The sequence below is a fragment of the Apostichopus japonicus genome, chromosome 15, assembly GCF_037975245.1.
Source record: "Apostichopus japonicus isolate 1M-3 chromosome 15, ASM3797524v1, whole genome shotgun sequence".
NCBI classification, from domain to species: Eukaryota; Metazoa; Echinodermata; class Holothuroidea; order Aspidochirotida; family Stichopodidae; genus Apostichopus; species Apostichopus japonicus.
In genome coordinates this window covers 28,705,725-28,725,745 of record NC_092575.1, presented here as the reverse complement: position 1 = coordinate 28,725,745, position 20,021 = coordinate 28,705,725, and the positions used below count along the sequence as shown (strand labels likewise).

General features: G+C 38.0%; 2 protein-coding genes across 2 annotated transcripts; both read left to right on the top strand.

Annotated features, from left to right (window-relative positions):
• Window positions 1-194: 194 nt before the first annotated feature.
• Window positions 195-12,821, top strand: LOC139980998 (uncharacterized). Its single transcript, XM_071993086.1, has 6 exons — window positions 195-404; window positions 4,708-5,028; window positions 5,882-5,954; window positions 6,316-6,563; window positions 7,189-9,458; window positions 10,707-12,821. Exons 1-6 carry the CDS (start codon window positions 290-292, stop codon window positions 10,962-10,964), a joined length of 3,285 nt encoding a protein of 1,094 aa, XP_071849187.1. The 5' UTR covers window positions 195-289; the 3' UTR covers window positions 10,965-12,821.
• Window positions 12,822-14,666: 1,845 nt separating this feature from the next.
• On the top strand, window positions 14,667-19,203 carry LOC139981008 (beta-1 adrenergic receptor-like). Its single transcript, XM_071993104.1, has one exon. The coding sequence runs from the start codon at window positions 15,314-15,316 to the stop codon at window positions 16,430-16,432; it is 1,119 nt and encodes a 372-aa protein (XP_071849205.1). The 5' UTR covers window positions 14,667-15,313; the 3' UTR covers window positions 16,433-19,203.
• Window positions 19,204-20,021: the final 818 nt, after the last annotated feature.

Here is a 20,021-nt window from a genome sequence, read left to right as displayed (position 1 = left end):
TCTTTACTTCTGCTGAATTACAAGCTTTCACGCATAAAGAATTGTTTCGTAATTATCTTGTAACCATGTCGCACTATTAAAGACGTTGGTATTAGTTCCGCCTTGGCTAATGCACTTTCCATGTTATTGGAACGAGAAATCTTACAAATGATATATTTGTTTTTCAGATGATTTGCAGGATTGGGTTGAAAAAGAGCATATAAAGGAATATTCTGGATATACTTTGATGATACTTCGACTGTCAGCTGTTTGAGCTAGATTTGATTCTTCTGAAGGTATTGGATTTCAAATGGCAGGTCGTTTAATATTTAGATACGTCTGTGTTCTCTTGACTCTTTTCACCAAGTTTAATAGATCGAAGTGTTCTGAGGACAATGGAGAAAGTTCTAACCTACAGATTGAAGGTGAGTCTTCATAATATATTGATATCTGCCCATTGCCATCATAATATGTTGCATAAGTAATCAGTATATAAGACTTCATCTGTGAATATCGCTGATGAAAGTCTAACACAGAATAAAGAGAGATAATTACAGAGTTAAATATAGTGAGAAATATGGAGAGAGAGAGCGGAAATCTTGGGAGAGGGGTATTGGAGCTAAGACTTTCGTTCTTCCGTGCTTTTTCGTTCCGATGCTTTGGCATCCATCGGAACCTACGCAGCCAAGTTGGGGTGTGCGTGTATGCGTGTTAGGGTGCGTGTATGCGTGTGTGTGTACGTGTGTATATATGCGTGTATGTATTTATATATGCATGGTCATGGTCATTAGATGATCCCTATTGTTTTTGTTACGGCTATCTTAGGTATTACTGAGTGGACGGGGCTTAGCGTTAAAATATGAAAATGTCAATATCTCTTCAACGTTAAGTCCAATTTCATTCATATTGAGTATGGTGATGTATCTATATAGTAAGTACATGTTCTTTGCAACAACAAGTTCACCACATTAATATTCATGCGTGGATGTTGCTTAATGGGAAATCTTCAAAACCAGCTTTTCAACACGATTATCTCAACAAACACAAGTTACATCAATGTCATACTTGGTATATATGTTGATACTGGTCAGCAGATGATCCCTATTGTTTATGATGGGGCTATCATGCATATTAATGCTTGGACGGGTCTTTACGTTAAATTATGAAAATATTAGTATGTGTTCAACTGTAAGTCTCATTTAGTTCATACTGGGTATGGTAATGTAACTACATAGTAAGTACATGTTCTTTGCAACAACAATTTTACTTCATTAATATTCATGAGTGGATGGGCCTTAATGGAAAATTGTGAAAAACAGCTTGTAACCACGATATCTCAACAAACACAAGTGGGGTCAATGTCATATTGAATGCCCTATTGATTTGCCCGATTTAGTTTATACTTGGTATGGTGATGTTACGACATATATATGTTCTTTGTAACAAAAATTTGTAACAACAACATTTAAAAAGAAAATCATCGCAACACTATTTGAGGAAAAACAAAATTTAAATTGATTTTATTGTAATATCATTAAAGTATCATGTTCCATAAACAACTGTTGTGTTGTTAGCTTCAGGCCAAGCAGCAAAGAAGCAGCACATGTGCACCAGAGGCCGTGAAGTACTATATACAGAGGAGAGAGGGCAAAAGAGCGATTCATTAACCTGTCAACTCGAACATGATTTAAAAAACTGTTGGATTTGACGTTTCATATTTGCAGGAGATTATCTCAATACATTTGGCAGGACACATAATAAGACGCAATAACGGAATATATATAGGGAATATATATAGGGAATATATATAGGGAATATATATAGGGAATATATATAGGGAATATATATATATATATAGGAATATTTATTGAACGGTACCAAATGCATTGATGACGAATTTAAATAAAACATGTGTCCTAAACACGACAAACAACAAACATGTGTTTAGGACACATGTTTTATTTAAATTAGTCATCAATGCATTTGGTACCGTTCAAGAAATCAACAATAAACGACATTACAATAAAACGATATTAATATATATAAGTAGATTTAAATATAAATATTAGACAATTGCTCAGTTAAAGCATTTGCGCAATCCAACATTTTTCTGATTTTGATAAGATATTATCTTGCAGACGAATGTTGAATTGACGAGATACGATAAGTTGTCAATTAAACATTTTGCAGAAAATTTTTCAATTGCTCACTTGGAATGAAGCGAACAGTTCAACGTTTTGCAGAAAAATGTCCAATTGACGAGATATGATAAGTTGTCAATTAAACATTTTGCAGAAAAAACGTTCAATTGACGAGATAAGATAAGTTGTCAATTAAACATTTTGCAGAAAATTGTTCAATTGGTCAGTCAAAGCAACTGAGCAATCCAACATTTTCTGTTTTGGATAAGATATAATTTTGTTAAAAGTTTTAAAAGCGGCCAAGCCATCGTCCCGGTATAAACCTATGCTGTCCCAATTTAGCCTTTTCTCGAGGTCGCTGAGTACGAACAGTCCAACGAGCTCACAGATCTTGGCGCCGTCGAATGCACCCATGCATGGTGCGTCAAATTGCCTCTGGGTGCCCTTCTTTGCCCAGGGTTTGCTACTGGTGTCACATAGGAGAGATCTTCTTGAGTGCATGATGGTGTCGAACTCTTTGTCCGGGATGGGTGTAATCTTTTTTGCCCATGTTATACACTTGGTTAGTAATTCTTCGGAAATTGAAGGGTCGAAGTCGACTTGGTCGAAGAGCAGGAATGTTAGCTTTTCTTTCACTCTAAGGCCAGAAAGCCATTCTGGGACCGATTCGCTGCTTCTTCACTGCTTGATATGCGTTTTATTGCGTATAGCATTATTCACACGGTCGAGGATTGCCTTGCTCACGCGTCCCATTTCTGGCTTCGTTGGATTTATTAATCTGCATTGCGTTCTTGAATGGAATTTTTACTTTGTGGTCTTTGAATGTTACGAAGGCAGGTTTGCGCGGAGTCTCGCTAATTCTACACGAAACGTTGAGCTTTCTTGCTATATGTCGTTGAATTCGGCATCTATTTCGTTAGTTGTCTAGAGGTTGGTATGCAAATACTTTTAGGTGATGTTTTCAGTGAGGAGCTTGTCGTAGTCTGGGTGGCTCAATTTGTACATGTTTCTGCTTTTGGCAGCTTCCGCAAATATTTATCTGATTAGTTGATCTCAGCTACCTTTTCTTTGAGCAGAGATTGGAATTTATCGCCAACTTTCTTAAACTGGATGTTTTTCACTATGGTCAAATGGTCACGCTAGAGTTCTATCATTTCTTGGATTTGGGGTGTTCAACGTTTAGATTTTAGCCCGTATAGTATTCAGGTATGGATTCATCTTGTTTACCATTAGTTGCATCAAGGACAGCGTTGTTGCTCAGGAAGAAGAGTGCTTTCCAGCTTATGCGTTTTATTAGTTCCTCCGTTTTTTCTAGCAATCTTATGGTATATTTCTTGTTGGATAGAATAGGAATGTTCTTACCGGAGTAGTCCAAGTTAAAGGAATTCATCGTCGCGTTGCTTGCCGTGCACGGCAATTACTGTGTAGAGTGCTCTATCAAAAGATTTGAGAGCAAATTATATATATATATATATATATATATATATATATATATATATATATATATATATATATATATATATATATATAATATAATATATATATATATCTAATCTATATATATCTAATTTGCTCTCAAATCTTTTGATAGAGCACTCTACACAGTAATATATATATATATATATACATATATATGTATATATATATATATACCCATGTATACCCATGCCTAAGCATAGCGACGTAGCCAGGAATTTGAAAGGGGGGGGGGCACATTTTGTGATTGATATGGGGGAGTGGTCTAAGGGGAGGGGTGTCCTTAGATGCGATCTGGTGCAATGTTTTGCCAGTTTCATCATTATCATGTATCATATTATCAGCAGATTTTGTTTCCTGTTTGAATTCTTTTACGTGTTCTTTTACATATTATATCAGAAAGACAAACATATTGCTCTTTTACAATTTTTCCAGTAGGATGGCTCTTGTTTATTGTCTAATGTCTGGACTTTAATACATTTGACGAACTTAACTGATGAACAATATAAACTTTCATATTTTGTGAGACAGCCAGATGTGCAGTGGCTTAAAAACAAATATTATTATTGCAGTGTATTAGCAGTGCAATAATTATTTATAGGAAGCGCGTATCACCTACTGTTGCTAGCTTAGCTTCATAACATGCTGTTCGTGCAACGTCTTAGGACGAATCATAAAAAGGATGAGAACGAACGTTGTCAGCGTCGTTGTGCATACGGTTCGTGACACTCCATCGCGGTTAGGTAGCCGATATGTATTTTATTACGCAGTGGCCAACTGTAGGCTTGTTATAGGCTATAGGCAAAATTTAGCTAATTGCATCTGCCAAACTAAGTTAGTAGCTGAATCAATAGGCCTGAATGTTACTACGATTATAATCGAGTTAACGGAGCTGACGAGTATTCAAGATCAAAAGAGCACTGACAAAATACCATGCTAAAAAAACAACAGTTTTTAGCATTTTTCGACACTGAAAGGGGGGAGCGGTCGCTCCCCCCTGCTGCCCCCTGGCTACGTCCCTGCCTGTCATATCATTCTACGTCAACAAGCTCTGTTTATTTAAGAATCTCTCTTTTGCTTACATGTATGTGGAATGTTTATTCCTTGGCAGAGGCTCGCCTGGTAAATGGGGGCAGTGATAAGGACGGCCTGCTCCAGATTCTTGTTGACAATCGATGGTTGCATGTATGTCGTACGGGCAACAAGGACTACCAACTAGCTGTGGCAATATGTAACAGTCTGGGATATCCCTACGTTTGTCAGTCGTTTGACTCAGGCATAATAAATGACGTTGACATATCGCAAGATCCACTGGACGTCATTGATGAAGTTTTTTGTCCGCCATCCACCAGTAGTATTCATAACTGTACCATCGCTCGTAACAGTAACATCAGTTGTGAAGAAGGCTATCTTGGATTAGTGTGCAGTGAAGGTAGGCAGAATAACAGTTATAGTTGTAGTTTGGCCTATACCAGTTCATGAATTAATGTACAGTAGATTTACCCATGCAAGCACTGGGGATGCTTGTTTATTAAAGCAACATTTTGCGATCAGATTTCTATTATTTCCAGCAGGTCTGTATTGAATTAACCATTCCAATTGTTCAAATCCCTCATCCATTTTTTGTTTGAAATTAGCGATTACTGTTTAAAGTAAAAATCTGCTAGACGATCCTTGCGTTAAATGCTAGAAATATCCATTAGGGCAATTTAAAAACACCGATTCAAATAATTCAGTCAAACACGTTCGTTACATGGGTAGTAATCATATGTTAACACATATCAACGGACACCGCATCAAATTCAAAACTATTATCATGACTATTTTATTTACCTACACATCAAAACCGCCGTATTACGATATTCTGGCCATTTGACTCAGCAGTAATGAGAACAATACAGAATGGTTAACCAATAATAACAGTCTGGGTATAATGAAGGCATTGATGAATTAATCATGACTAGTTAAGTGTCTTGTTAATTAGTTGCAGTGATTAAAAACATGAATAGAATTCTGTTTAAAAAGATAACAAGTAAAGCAGAAATAGCATCTAGCTGTATTGTTCCATACTTCTATCCTGTTTGTATACTCCCTCTCGTTCAAATGATAAACCTGGAAAAGCTATGAAGTGTGAATGTACTGCTTCATTAAACTGCTTCATCTTGGGATCCGACCAGGTCACTTTTGTTACCGAATATCTTTGTTATGTCGTTCACAATAGCATAACGAGGATCAATGTCGGATCCACTTATGTTATCTGGTTTTTGTTTCTTCTTTCATTCTAGGAGTAAATGATGTTGAAGTTAGACTTGTCAATGGAACATTGCCTGGGAACGGTGTTGTAGAAATACGCTGCAGGTAATAAATTAATGCACCAGTCTTCCTAAATGTTGAATTTCAGTAAATATTATTTTACTGGTAACTTTTTTCTACTAAGCAACAAAATTATGCCATATATATAGTGCAATTTTTCAGAGAGTCATTTTCTAAGAATCTTTCAAATACATGCACAGAGCAACATATTGTTGTGATATACTCTAGTTCATTCCTTCAATAATGTGATTACACATCGACTTCTCTCCACCCCTCTTTAATCTTCTCTCTTTCCTCCATGAGAATTCACTCCTCACCATCTCTCTCAACATCTCTGTCCATTGCCTCTCCTCTCAGCTTCTCCCAATCCATCATAACCGCTATTTATTCGTCCATCTTGTATTAGCTACGTTACCGGTTGGATGCGAATCTGCGCCGGAACAAGTTGGGATCTTCGAGATGGTAATAGTATTTGTAGGACCCTTGGTTACCCTTGGTCAGCTGCAACTACTGGGGTAGAAAATAGACGTACCGATCTTACTTTGATTAAGGCGGTTTATTGCTCTCATACTGACGAACATTTTCTTCAGTGTGAGAGAGATTTTGAGAATGGGTGTTTTGATGATGAAGTTGCGTTACTGGACTGTGGAGAAGGTAAGAGTAACTAAAATCACCGAAACGTTAGGCTTACTTCCAAACTGTATGAGCATTGTGAACTTGGATAGAGATAAGTACGCCAATGATATTTAAAGAAGCATACCACAGCCACAGACAATCGCCGCATGCTGTCAAATGTCCTTTGATCTGTAATTTCAGGACATAACTAGTATGAGAAGCTTGTATTTATATAGAGATCAATTTTAGGTGCGAGCCTGTATTGCCTAAACGTGGCATTCGCATGTCATTAGTTAAAATTACTTTGTTTATTCCGAAATTCAACAAATTTGAATAGAACTTTTAAAATGAACAAGAGAGAAAAGGAAACCAAGTTTTATAGTGAGATGGAAGCTCATCAATTCGTTATTTTTAAACTCAGTTAGATATCCAATGTTTCAATAATCCCTTTTTGTCAGAACGCTCTTCCATTTTAGAGTATTACTCCCTTTCTTACTTTCGAAGCAATTAATGGTTCATGTACAATGGTAACACCGTTTTCATGATTCCAATGACAAAAACGTTACCGATGCAGCAGTGAACCTTTTATGGCGTCTTGAAAAGAAAAATGTGTGCAATAATATGTTTATTATGCATGTATTAAATGTTGGTGTGTTTATTCCAGACATAACAGTCGCTGGTAAAGATGTGCGTACCTGCGGTGCTCGTCACTCTTGCTCAGCACGATGTGGTGAGATCCGAAGTCTTGACTCTTGTTCTTGTGATAAACTTTGTTATTTTTATCGAGATTGTTGTCACGACTTTGAAGACTTCTGTTTTGATGATGACGTATTCGACAAACCCCGCGATGTGGAGGACAATTATCTTGAACCTTTAGCAATCAATGAACATTTAGACTTTCAATTTTACAAATGTGAGGCGGTTAATTTTGACCAAACTTTCTACCTGGTTTCCTATTGTTCTCCAAGGTGGACGGACGAAGAATTGAGGCAACTCTGTGAAGACAAGAGTATTGAACTTGACCCTATGCGAATCATGCCGGTTTACGATCCACGAAATATTTCGTACAAAAATGTTTTTTGTGCGGTCTGTCATGGCGTAGAACTTAACGAAGCCGTTCCGTGGGAAATATCGGCAGAGTATGATAGAACCAGAGCATTCTATGATCCTTACCTTGGTACAGTATTACCCGGTATTCTGACGGGAAACTACTACTTTTATAATCCGAGTAAACTTTTAAATCCGCGACCTTGCATATTGAAAGAATATTCTAAGTGTTCTGATAAAATACCTGAAAGTAACGAAGCTGGTGATGTCTGTGCAAGCTACAATGCTCCAGTGTTTCCATCAGACGGTATCTATAAGAACTCTCTATGTTTAATTTGTGAAAACTCGCAGTCGCACTTTGACTTTCCGAACTTTTGCAGACGTAGATGTACGACTGAGTGCACAGGCAATAAATACCTTAAGTGCAATGGCCTATGTGGTTTCACGGACACTATCTTATCCATATCTCTTCTATTTGATTTCGGCAGTAACACAGAAGTTCAAGAAAGACTAGCCCTCGTGTGCCCACCGAACGAAATATATGATATTTTTTCTAAACGATGTAGAAGATTGACGTGCCCATCATTTTCAAGTTGTATCGCAGAACCGGTGACATCGGGTTCTCCGGATGATCAGTCACAGAATATATCAGAAGAGATCGTGCTTTCATGTGTCTTAAATATAACTCGTAACTACAGTAAGGTATTCAATGCGTTGGACGATGTAGAACCGTTTCATTTCTCTTTGACCAAAACATTTTCTTCCATAGAAATGGAAGTGTTTGGTGAAAACATACTCATAGTTATAGCAATCGAAAGTAGCCTAAGACCTTTGCTCTTAAACACACCTGTCGAAGACCCAACGTGCTTCACTGACAAGTGGCGGTTTGTGTTCGAACCTACAGAGCTACCTTTTATTGCAGACAGGAACTGTACACATTTCATCGATTGTACTTCCACAGCTACCTCTACCAATCATATGGAAAATCCTTTATGCAAAGTCATATATGCTACCTACAACTATGACAAAGAAACCCACGTCATGACTAACAGCATAATTCCAAACGAATGTTTGTCTTTACTTGACAGAGAGCTACAATGCAATGAGAATCGCGTATTCATACCATACGATGGATTGAGTGTGACGGACTGGAATGAACCTGTGGTCAAACACGTTCAATCTTCTTCTCTACTTCGACGTATAGAGATTGAAATCTCACCAGATGGAGTTTGGGCTTGCTCGGAGAATATCGTGACTGAAGTCGAATTGATACTGTATCACATTGAGACCGTCTTCGGTGGTTTGTCGATTGTTGCTTTGCTTTGTATGATAGCCATTCACATTTGTCATCCAAAATTGATGAATATTCAAGGCAAATGTGTTGTTGTATTTACAGCCTGCCTACTTCTCGGACAAGTTTTCTTTAAGATTAATCCACTTCTGAATGAAATATCTGACGTATGCTTTGTTTTCGCTACAGTGTCCCACTTTGTGTGGCTTTCTGCCTTCAGTTGGATGACTGTAATTGCATTCAGGATTACCAAAACGTTTACTCAATCTCTACGAGTGCACGAAGATAAGAGTGAGTCTCTCTTACTACTTGCCTTAGTCGCATTCGGTGCTCCAACACCTTTCGTTACAGTGGCAATCGTGTTACAATTGACCAATAGTTCCTACACTCCTTACACATCTTCGACGTTGGTGTGTTTTATACGTAGTGGGTGGCCTTCGGTGGTGTTTGTAACGATTCCGAACGTATTGTTCCTCCTGACGACTTCGGTACTATTGACAGCGACTATTCTTTCAGTTCACCGCTCTTTTAAAGCTGGACGGAAAATCAAAAGTTCAAACAAGCAACAAACAGATGAATTGTTCATCATTGTGAAGGTAAGTTAAATACTTAGTTGCTGTCTGGGACTAAGGGAGGTTGCGTCGGAGTGGTGCAGCAGCATTATGGGAACCCAAAGAAAAGTCCATTGTTTAGGGCATGAGTGCACAGTTTGTTTTGTATTATATTGGCCAACTCTAGACACCCGGATACTACTTTCTGGGTCTTCTCTGTCAAGGACAGAATTTTATTTGAATTTCTTTTTAGTATTTTAGTATCGGGAGAATATTTTATCAATTATTTAGAAGGCCGGCTTAAGTGGATGTTTTTTTCGGCACATGTCCAAGCCCTGTCTGGTAGTCTTTTTCCAGATGTTAAAGGTTATAAACCTAATCAGGCCATTGGTTAATGGTCAATTACTATCCGATTTGACCTGTAAATTCCGAAAACTTGGCAAATAAAGCCACTATCATCCTGGCAACCTGGAAATATCGCCTCTCAAGAGGGTGAAAAATAGGTCGTTTCTGAGACCAACTAGCTCTTTGAGACCAACTGCAGTATTGGCCGAGCAACATTTAAATCAAATGTACATCAAATTATACACCGTGTTTTATAATTACAGTTGTTGACTCAGACTTGTAGGAAATTTCCGGTTGTATACACTGTGCCCCCCCCCCCCCCCTCTCTCGCCACCTCTCGTCGACTTACATGCTTTCACGTTCATGTTCAATGTCAGCAATTCAATAACGTCAAGAAAAGGGAACTTAAACTTAAGACAGACATTACTTTATACATAATTCTGTTTAAAAAATAGCGAGATCAAAGAAATGCAGAAAAACACACACATTATAGTATTGAAGCATCAGCTCATACTGTTCATATCAGTTATTGTTTGTTTAAGAGGAACTAAAACAAAGGCTTGTATCTATACGTACAGTTTTGTTGTTTTGGTAGAATACTGCTAAGAAAAGGACGCCAATTACAGTCTGTCCTTGTCTCTAGGAAATATTTTATACTGTTCATTAATCGCATACACATTCATGCTTCTAAATTTTGATCCAAAATGGGCAATGTCATTCCCACTTGGTGATTCATTTTCTTCACACAATGCACGGAATGTAACGTTCATGTATTCCCGTGGCCTACGTAAAACTACAACACTATTTCGAAAGGAACCGACTGTATTACCAAAAAAGGGAAGCCGTGAGTAAGCTCTCGCACAAGTGATGGTGCGATGCACGGCAAAATTGATCTGACTAGAGGGCTAGTTTTCTTTTTTATTTATTTGCTCAATTGTATCTTTTCAGCTGACGATTCTGCTAGGTTTACCGTGGATATTGTCTCTCCTACAAGGTATCTTCAACAACGTGTACCTTCTTTGGGTTTCTGTAATTGTTAATTCCCTGCAAGGTGTGCTGATGCTTGCAACCTTTCTCTTGACGCCGAGTGTTAGGAAGATTCTCAGAATACCTCGCTGTATCCAGAAAGATGCTGTTCCCACCAAAGAGGGAACAAAAGCAAAGAAGGAACTAAACAATACATCTACCATTACTACTAAGCTGTAGTTCATTTGTTGTGAAACTTTCCCTTTTACTGTGTTATGTTGAAATATTCGATTCGATGTTCTTACCTTCATTAGCATGAAGTAACCGAGTCAGCAATCTAAAGTTGATTGGGAACTGCATTTGTGTGATTCTTTAACAAATGCTTGTCTATTTCAATGTTATCAATGTTACTTGCACTTATCATTTACATCGAGGGACACATGATTTAAGGCAACTAGGCTGAGGGAGTGGGGTGGGAAGAGAATTTGCCACAGGATTGAAAACTTACTAATATTATACTTTAGAATAGTGTTACATTGTCCTCCCCTTTGTAGAGGCGGAGAGACTGCACCGCTTCATGTATTTAAATATTAAGCGCTTATTTACTCTACCTGCATATCGCAGGAAGTGGTGCTCTGGAGTACCGTGTATATGAGTGGGAGTTGTGTTCTGGAGCACCGTGTACATGAGTGGGAGTTAAGTACTGTGTATATGATAGGGAGTTGTGCTCCAGAGCACCGTGTATTTGAGAGGGAGTTGTGCTCTGGAGCACCGTGTATATGAGTGGGAGTTGTGCTCTAGAGCACCGTGTATATGAGTGGGAGTTGTCCTCTAGAGCACCGTGTATATGAGAGGGAGTTGTCCTCTAGAGCACCGTGTATACCGTATACGTGTATTTGAGAGGGAGTTGTGCTCTGGAGCACCGTGTATATGAGAGGGAGTTGTCCTCTAGAGCACCGTGTATACCGTATACGTGTATTTGAGAGGGATTTGTGCTCTGGAGCACAGTGTATATGAGTGGGAGTTGTGCTCTGGAGCACCGTGTATATGAGAGGGAGTTGTGCTCTGGAGCACCGTGTATACCGTATACGTGTATTTGAGTGGGAGTTGTGCTCTCGAGCACCGTGTACATGAGTGGAAGTTAAGTACCGTGTATATGAGTGGGAGTTGTGCTCTAGAGCACCGTGTATTTGAGTGGGAGTTGTGCTCTAGAGCACCGTGTATTTGAGAGGGAGTTGTGCTCTTGAGCACCGTGTATGAGAGGGAGTTGTGCTCTGGAGCACCGTGTATATGAGTGGGAGTTGTGCTCTTGAGCACCGTGTATGACAGGGAGTTGTGCTCTAGAGCTGTGTATCTTCTAGAGAGTGACGCTTTAGAGGTGTGTATCTCAAAGGGAGTTGTGCTCAATAGTCGTGTTATTAATGACAGAGCACCAGCTTACTTCACATGAACTAGAACAGGTTAGAGACATTGGTGAAAAACAATTGATATATTTTGTGGTAACATCATATTTCGTTACCACCGCATTATATGCTCACGGTTGGGGTGTACCATACATACGATATATAACTACCTACTGAGATACCAAAATATGTCAAAGTTATCGAAAATTATGTGGAAGTGCTTACGGTGATCAAAGATCAAAATATTGGAATGTATCAGTCAGTTGGTCGCAAGGATTTTAAAGAATCAACCGAAAGGAGGTAGATGTTAAAATGTGGTCATTGTATTAACCAAAGTCACTTTTGCGGAGTTTGTTTAACTCGTTTCTCTGCGGGTGTGAAGGTTATTACAAAGGAATGACATTGTTTATGTATATATAGCCGTTCGGAAGTTGTTTACTTTGGATTACTCAATCAATTCTAGTGTTTGCGTACTTTTCAATAATTTGCATAAAGACAAATAATTGTTCCATGTTTGTTTCTAGTCTTACGGTGTGCATATATATATAGCTTAGTGACAGTATCTATTCTTGAATCTGAATATGAAGTTATAATGATGTAGATGTAATTAATGTGATCATGTATCTATCAATACTCAAATAATTACTCATTTCTGAACACTGTTATCAAGACCGACAAAAAGTCGTTTCATTTCTTAGTAAATTAGTTGTAGTTAATGTATAGCTGATGAAGCTGATATTCACAAAGAAGCAAACGATTACATGATCGATTCGCATTTCCATTTTATTGGCTAAGAGACCATTATCATAGACCTAATCATAGTTTTAACATGAAAATCAATCTGTAGTTATTTGATGGAAACTAGTCGAACGTAATAACATATAATTCGTAGATATCAACCGTATAGTCGAACAACACTGACATTGATTCATGCACGTGAGTACAAAACTTTAGGTTTTGATGGACATTCTAACAATAGACGGAGCCCGTTAAAAATGGAATCAGTTTAAAAGTATATGTCAGATATTGAAATTCTATGAATATTAACTAGCCGATTGCAAAAATGTTGTCCCAACCTATATAAACTGATGTCATAATCGGGATAGAATGATTTCCTTGCTAGGATAATGTTAAATAGATTCCGTTTTTATTCCATTCTTATGGAGACGCTTAAACTAACCGAACATATCATAATTGCTATAAAACGACAGTACCGAGCAATGTCGAGTAATGACTAAAAATGTTGAAATTAAAAGGTTCTTTTATTGACAATCTTCTCACCGTAACGATACAAATATCGTATAATTATTAACTGACAATAATGGCTTCCCAGTACCCTTCCCACGGTAACAATACAAATATCGTATAATTATTTACTGACAATAATGGCTTCCCAGTCATTTCGAAACAAGACCTTTTCCTCGACCTTTTCAGAAAACTGCGAAGATCGAAAGCATTGAAGGACATCTTTGACTATTTCCGCAGGGAAGGCGTCTTGGAAACCAATTGTTTTCATAATGAAGTCCAGGAGAAGCTGGCCCTCTTGATCATTCTTGTCGAAGCAAGCTGTAATATCAACGCTGCTTCTCACTCGAATCGAATCATACTTAATATGAAGTCTTTGCAACATCTTTGTGATTGTAGCGGCGTTGTACTCGCTAAAGATATTTGTACCCAGTACAGCAAGCCGATCAACAAATTCGAAATCCTGTGGGTGTTCTATGGCGAAAAAGAATAACTACTTGTACTTCGATTCATAAACACAGCAGGGTTCGAGCGCTATATCAGTTTGTATTACAAAAGAACAGACATTTCGTATACCCGCATTAGGACGCATGTTTGTTATGACGAGAGCGACGGAGAAATTTCTCTGCTCTTTCAAATGACTGCGTTGTGTTGTTTCCACTTGTTTAAACTTGACAACTTCCATGTTACTCTTTTGTAAAGTTAGGTATGTGTTAACAGTGATGCGTTAATACTCATAACATATCCATACACATCTCGACATAACTGTGGATTTTGTTGCACATACCTAACCCAAGTAACAAATCAAAACAAATATAAAGAGTTATCAATCTTGTGGTCTGAATATTGCTCGAACACTGCCCGGACGCTCTAACTGAACCCTCTGCGGATTTGGATTATTGGAAATAGTATAACTAAAACATTCACCTCCAATTGGCACTGTATTTATAAGACTCCTGTAGTGTTAAATTGTCCATTTAGAAAACGAGGAACGAATGTCTGCAAATAAGGGCAGAATCAAAGTACCTGTATGAACGAAGATGAAAAACCTACCTGCCCTAACAGTCATGAACAAAATTCCGCCATCTACCAAGGAATCAAGGAGTTGATGCACAGTGGCTTCCAGATCTTCAAAAATAATACATCACATGAATGGCGGTAATAAAATGAAATTTCTTATTTTTAAGAGCTGCTGTTCCATAATATTCCTGCCAAGTCATTTGATGCCAGTCTAATCTTATCGATGAATATTTTGCCATCTTTACGTTGTCCTTGTATATAACGATGTGCTCTGGTACTGGTTATACGACACTGCTCTGTATCTTGGGGAATGTTGTTAGCAAGGTTGATATGATCTGTAGATCCATGTGTCCTGTCCATCGTCATTAAAACAAGTAAAAAATTTGCTATATTTTGCAACTTTTGAAATAAAAGTGAAGAATCTATTTCATAATTTTAGTCAACCTGTACTAATTAGAATGAATGAAGAAAAACGTTCTTAGCTTGCGACGCCCTGGTTACACTGCTGTAATTTCATGAACGTGTTTGCTTGGAAATTGTTTTCTACAACAAAGCATAAAGCATTATACTAACCCGTGTGCAGCAAAATCACAGTTTATTTGGAAAGAGCTGAGAAGACAGCATATTGTTGTACTTACAGATTGTACAGCATAAATATACATTCAATATATTAACAGTAAGCAGGATTTCTGAACATTAAATCCTTGTTTGACCACGAAGAATGTTGCGATTATAGTTTTGAGTTTAATGTTAATTATTAGGTTCGATCGTATTTGTTGATATTTGGCAATTTTGGTATTGCGTGATCATGCTCCAATGTATTATTTGACTGATTAATGTCATCAAAGAGGCTCCTGCGGCTTAGTTATTCGAAAACCGAAAGCAATAGTCGAAGATCCTAGAAAAGAGTGAAACATTCATATGAGGGGCTTTGATTTCATATGTTTTGAAAATTGTATTTCTTTGTGTATACTCTTCTCTTCAACGAGCTGTGTCATGGCCGTCAACGAAACTCAACAAGAGATGGACCTGTTTACCCTCGAGGATAAACATTTGAAAATCGTCGCCATTGTCAGTTATGTCCTTATTTCAGTCTTCGGCATCGCTGGGAATGAGCTAGTCTTGACCGTTGTTGTCTCTGTTCCAGCACTCAGAAATATAGCCAACCAATCTCTCGCCGATCTTGTGAGTTTCATTTTACTATCGTCGTCGTTTTTATTGCCTCCCATTTATATGTCAGGCATAGGGTACAGCCATAATCGATTAGCGTCGTTTATATGTGTTATTTGGCAAAGCCGGTTCCTCCCTTGGGCAAGTCTGAAGGTATCGACAGCTAACTTAGTAGTTTTGACGCTTGAGAGGTTCTTAGCCGTGGTCTATCCCTACACCTACCGCGAAAGAATTAATTTGAGACGAGCGGTGACTTTATCTCTGAGCGTTTGGGTCATTGGGTTGTTAGTCAAAATACCATGGGCATCTTTGTATTCCGTTTCGGACGGAATCTGTAAACATGGAGAAAGAAGTGAATTCTCGACGTATTTCTTCGCCTGGTTTGTATTTCTTTTTACGGTTATCATACCTTGTAGCCTAATGGTATTCGTTTACATCTCGATATTAAGGAAACTACAACACAAAAGGAGACAGGTAGACGTCATAGGGCCAGCAATGCCAACGTTTTTAACCGGTAACACAACGGCTGAAACGATGCGTCATAGACAGGCCTCGGAGAGGAATGATACCACAGAACAACTTATGCGGCGGAGAAGCCTTAAGCAACGCGCAAGAAGAAATATTATGGTAACAATGCTAACGGTGTGCCTGTTCTATACTGTTTGCATTACACCTAATCAAGTTTACTTTTTTCTTGTCAATGTTGGGGCACCTCAGAAGTTGCCTAATATTTTACATGTTGCCACCGTGTTGTTGTACTCTGCGAATATGTGCATTAATCCTTTCATATACTCTTGCAAATACAAAAAGCTTCAGATGGGATTTCGAGTACTGTTCTGTAAGTCTAGATCACAATTAATTATTCAGTAGCTTACGAAAACACTTCAATTGTATGTCGGTAACCATATACAGCCATAAAAAAGGTGATAAGTAATAGGTTTATGGTCACGCTAAGATACACATAAGCTAGCACGATACAAATAATTGATGTTTCAGTCTAGCAGCGATAGATGCGTCATTGAAACTATCATTGGTCCAAACCAAACAGTTTTTTACGCGGCCGGTTTATTGGGGAAAATATCCGGTACGTTCTTGATCTTATTGATCACTGTAATTTCCACAAAATGTCAGGTTTTACGTTGTTCCTCGATTTCGAGAAGCCTTTCGACAAACTAGAGTGGAGTTTTCTTATAAGATCTTTAAGGTATTTTAACTTTGGTCAAAGTTTCATAAATTGGGATCGTACGTTTTACAGCAATTGCACAGCTTGTGTTTGCAATAATGGCTTTTCAACCGTTTTTTTTTCCCGGTGCAGCGAGGCGTGCGTCAAGGCTGCCCGGCCCGTATTTATTTATTATATGTACTGAGGTTTTGGCTTTCTATACAAAGTGTAGCAGATTACATGGTATTGAAATTGGTGGTATCGAAACTAAGCTTCTTCAGTATGCGGATGACACCACATTCTTTCTGGACGGTAGCCAGTCATCCTTAAATGAAGCTCTCCGTATTCTTAACATTTATAAAATTTCGTCGGGTTTGACTATTAATATGGATAACTCCATTTTGTTTCCTCTCGGGTCTTACGTCCATCTCCACCCTGCTTTTGTAAAGAACTATAATCTAAAGATTTCCGCTGGTCCTGTTAGGTATTTGGTTTACGCACAATGGGAACGATCTCTTTAGATTAAACTATATATCCAAACTTTCGAGGCTTAAAAGCTATTTGCGACTTTGGTCTACAAGAGATCTTACCCCGGTACGCCGCAACGTTCTGGTTAAAAGTTATGCACTATCACAGCTTGTGTATTTGTTTTTGGTTCTTCCTAACCCATCGTGTAACTTTATTAAGGATGTAGAAAATACCATTTTCGATTTCATTTGGTCAGGAAACCCGGATAAAGTCAAGCGAAACAGTGTCATTAATGGTTTTGATAAAGGAGGTTTTAATGTTGTGCATATACCAAGTTTCATTAATAGTTTAAAATGTACCTGGATGAAGCGTTATTGCGATAACACTGAAGGAGTCTGGAAGCTATTTTTACTGACAGTTTGTCCAAGTTAGGTGGTAAGCTGCTTTTTCAGTGTAATTGTAAGGTGGAAGATCTCCCACGCTTGTCTAATATGTTTGTAGGCCAAACAGTTAGAGCCTGGCTGGAGGCTTCTTTTAATTCTCCCTCTGATAACTTCGGTAATCAAATAATTTGGAACAATCATCATATTCGCATCAATAACAATATTTTCTACTATGATTTCATGTACAAAAAGGGTGTGAAGTTTGTTTCGGATTTGTTTGACATTAACAATAAGGCCCTAAGATATCACACTTTCAAAGAAAAGTTCCAGCTGGCACACTTTCCCTTTACTGTTTAATGGGGACTGATTCGCAGTATCCCTCTTCAGTGGAAACAGACTGGGTGTAGCATAAATGACATTACTAATTTAAATATTGATTTTTTTGATCACATATTGTTTTATACAGGTTCTGTTTCTCAGTATCTATATCGTAATTTCTACATGGCTAAAATCGCCGTGGAGCCAACTGCTATGGCCAAATGGAAAGCAGAGTTTAGGGGTATCAGTTGTCACGATTGGAGTAACATTTTCAGTATGCCCTGGCACTCTATTTCTGAGACGAGACTCTCCTACTTTCAATTCCGTTCTTACATAGAATTCTTCCAACCAACAGACTCCTTAACCTCATGGGTATATCTGTCAACACGTTATGTTCATTCTGTAAAATTGAAACCATTCATCACCTTTTCTGGGAATGTCACATAACTTCTTCTCTTATATGTGAAGTGGTCAGTAAGGATATTGGTATAAATATTCACTTCACAAATGAGGATTTCTTCTTTGGGTTTTTATTAAAGAAACGTCACCCTTATAATTTTCTCATTCTTCATCTTAAGTTCTATATTTTCAGTACCAAGCGTCAAAACAAGACCTTAAGTTGTAATGAATTTATTCATAAGTTCACGTTTGCATTAAAGGTGGAGAACTATATTTTTCGACATAACAAAAAGAATAATAAGAATAAAATTAATTTCGATGAACTCAAGGATGTTGACGATGGCCACCGATGGGCCGCCGTGGAGCCACCGGACATTTCATCGGTGGACCGCGGGTGGCTGCCGCTGATGGACCGTCGATGTGGCCAGTAGTAGGCCGCTAGAGGACCGTCAAATTTGTGCTAACTGATCAGTCTTTATATGTGTACCTTTCATATATTTGAGTCATCTTAGGTTTATATGTAAAATGATAGGAGCCTCGGGTTTTCAAATACTTTGCGAATGCTATATCCGTACTCGTACGAGCCTCATGTACTTTATTTTAAATCTTGCCTTCACCAGGCTAGTAATACACACCGGACGATAAACCACACAGTGCATGCCTGTTTTGTAGAGGATTGAAATAAAACTAAAAGTAGAGTCTTCAGTCAGTATGGCGTCCGTTCGAGCATACAAGTATTAATTCGTACAAAATTGAAGTATATACATGTGGTGTTGATTTATGATTACCTTTGTTTAAGTCTGTAAGCTTTCAATTCAAGACGGCAACGCAAGGACTAAGCTAACTCTGGTAGTTCAGCCCATACTCATACCTATGGTACAGTAGCTAATGTTCATGTTCCACAACCCTGCATCTGTAACTACTGCGCTGTGTTCGTAACACGGTAACATGTGTTACAGGTGGCACAGTAATTACTGCAAGTTTTTTCTTACTGCAAATTGAAAAATTTAAGTTTAATTTTTTTAATTTTGTTTTAATTAACGCAAATTTTCACCTGTCGGACTCGTAGTTCAACGTGTAACAGCTTTCCAGTAATTACTGTGCCAACTGTAACACATGTTACCGTGTTGCGAACACAGCGCAGTAGTTACTGATGCACGGTTGCGGAACATGAACAACAGTTACTGCACTAGCTATGAGTATCGGGTATTGAAGGATAACAAATGATGTCCGCAACATCGAACTGTAGCATCTACAAAATTATGGAGAAATAAGATATTTTAACGTCACGATAATTGAATATCACTGTTCATGAATAATATGCAGTGATTATTACATATCAGTGAACTTGGTAGCTCTTTCGGCACTTAACGATTCAGAAGTATAAAGCAGTGTACAGAGTAATTTTGTTATTTCATGGCAGTTTCCTCTCATTAGATGATGAAAGAAACAATGTTTTTCATTACATTTGCATTAATTGAACAAATTCTTTTAAGGATAAGAAGGTTATGCCTAATTAGGTAAAGAAAGTTATTGGCTAGTGAATAATGTAAAAAATATGAGGCAGGGCTATAAAAAATTTAAATACAGCCACAGTAGTTGCATACATTATGCGAAATATATTTGTATATAAACGGAAAACCTCATTACCTATGTACCAGGACAAATTTATTGCATTTCAGAAGTGTATATTGGATATACCGAGTACTACTGGTTTGCAATATATCAT

What these genes read in the sequence shown, in the direction of transcription:
- LOC139981008 (XM_071993104.1), top strand. Translation starts at nt 15,314, where the DNA reads ATGAGGGGCTTTGATTTCATATGTTTTGAAAATTGTATTTCTTTGTGT.
- LOC139980998 (XM_071993086.1), top strand. Translation starts at nt 290, where the DNA reads ATGGCAGGTCGTTTAATATTTAGATACGTCTGTGTTCTCTTGACTCTT. An exon ending in GTTACTGGACTGTGGAGAAG is followed by an intron (nt 6,564 to 7,188) that starts GTAAGAGTAACT and finishes TGTTTATTCCAG; the next exon opens with ACATAACAGTCGCTGGTAAA. An exon ending in AATTGTTCATCATTGTGAAG is followed by an intron (nt 9,459 to 10,706) that starts GTAAGTTAAATA and finishes GTATCTTTTCAG; the next exon opens with CTGACGATTCTGCTAGGTTT.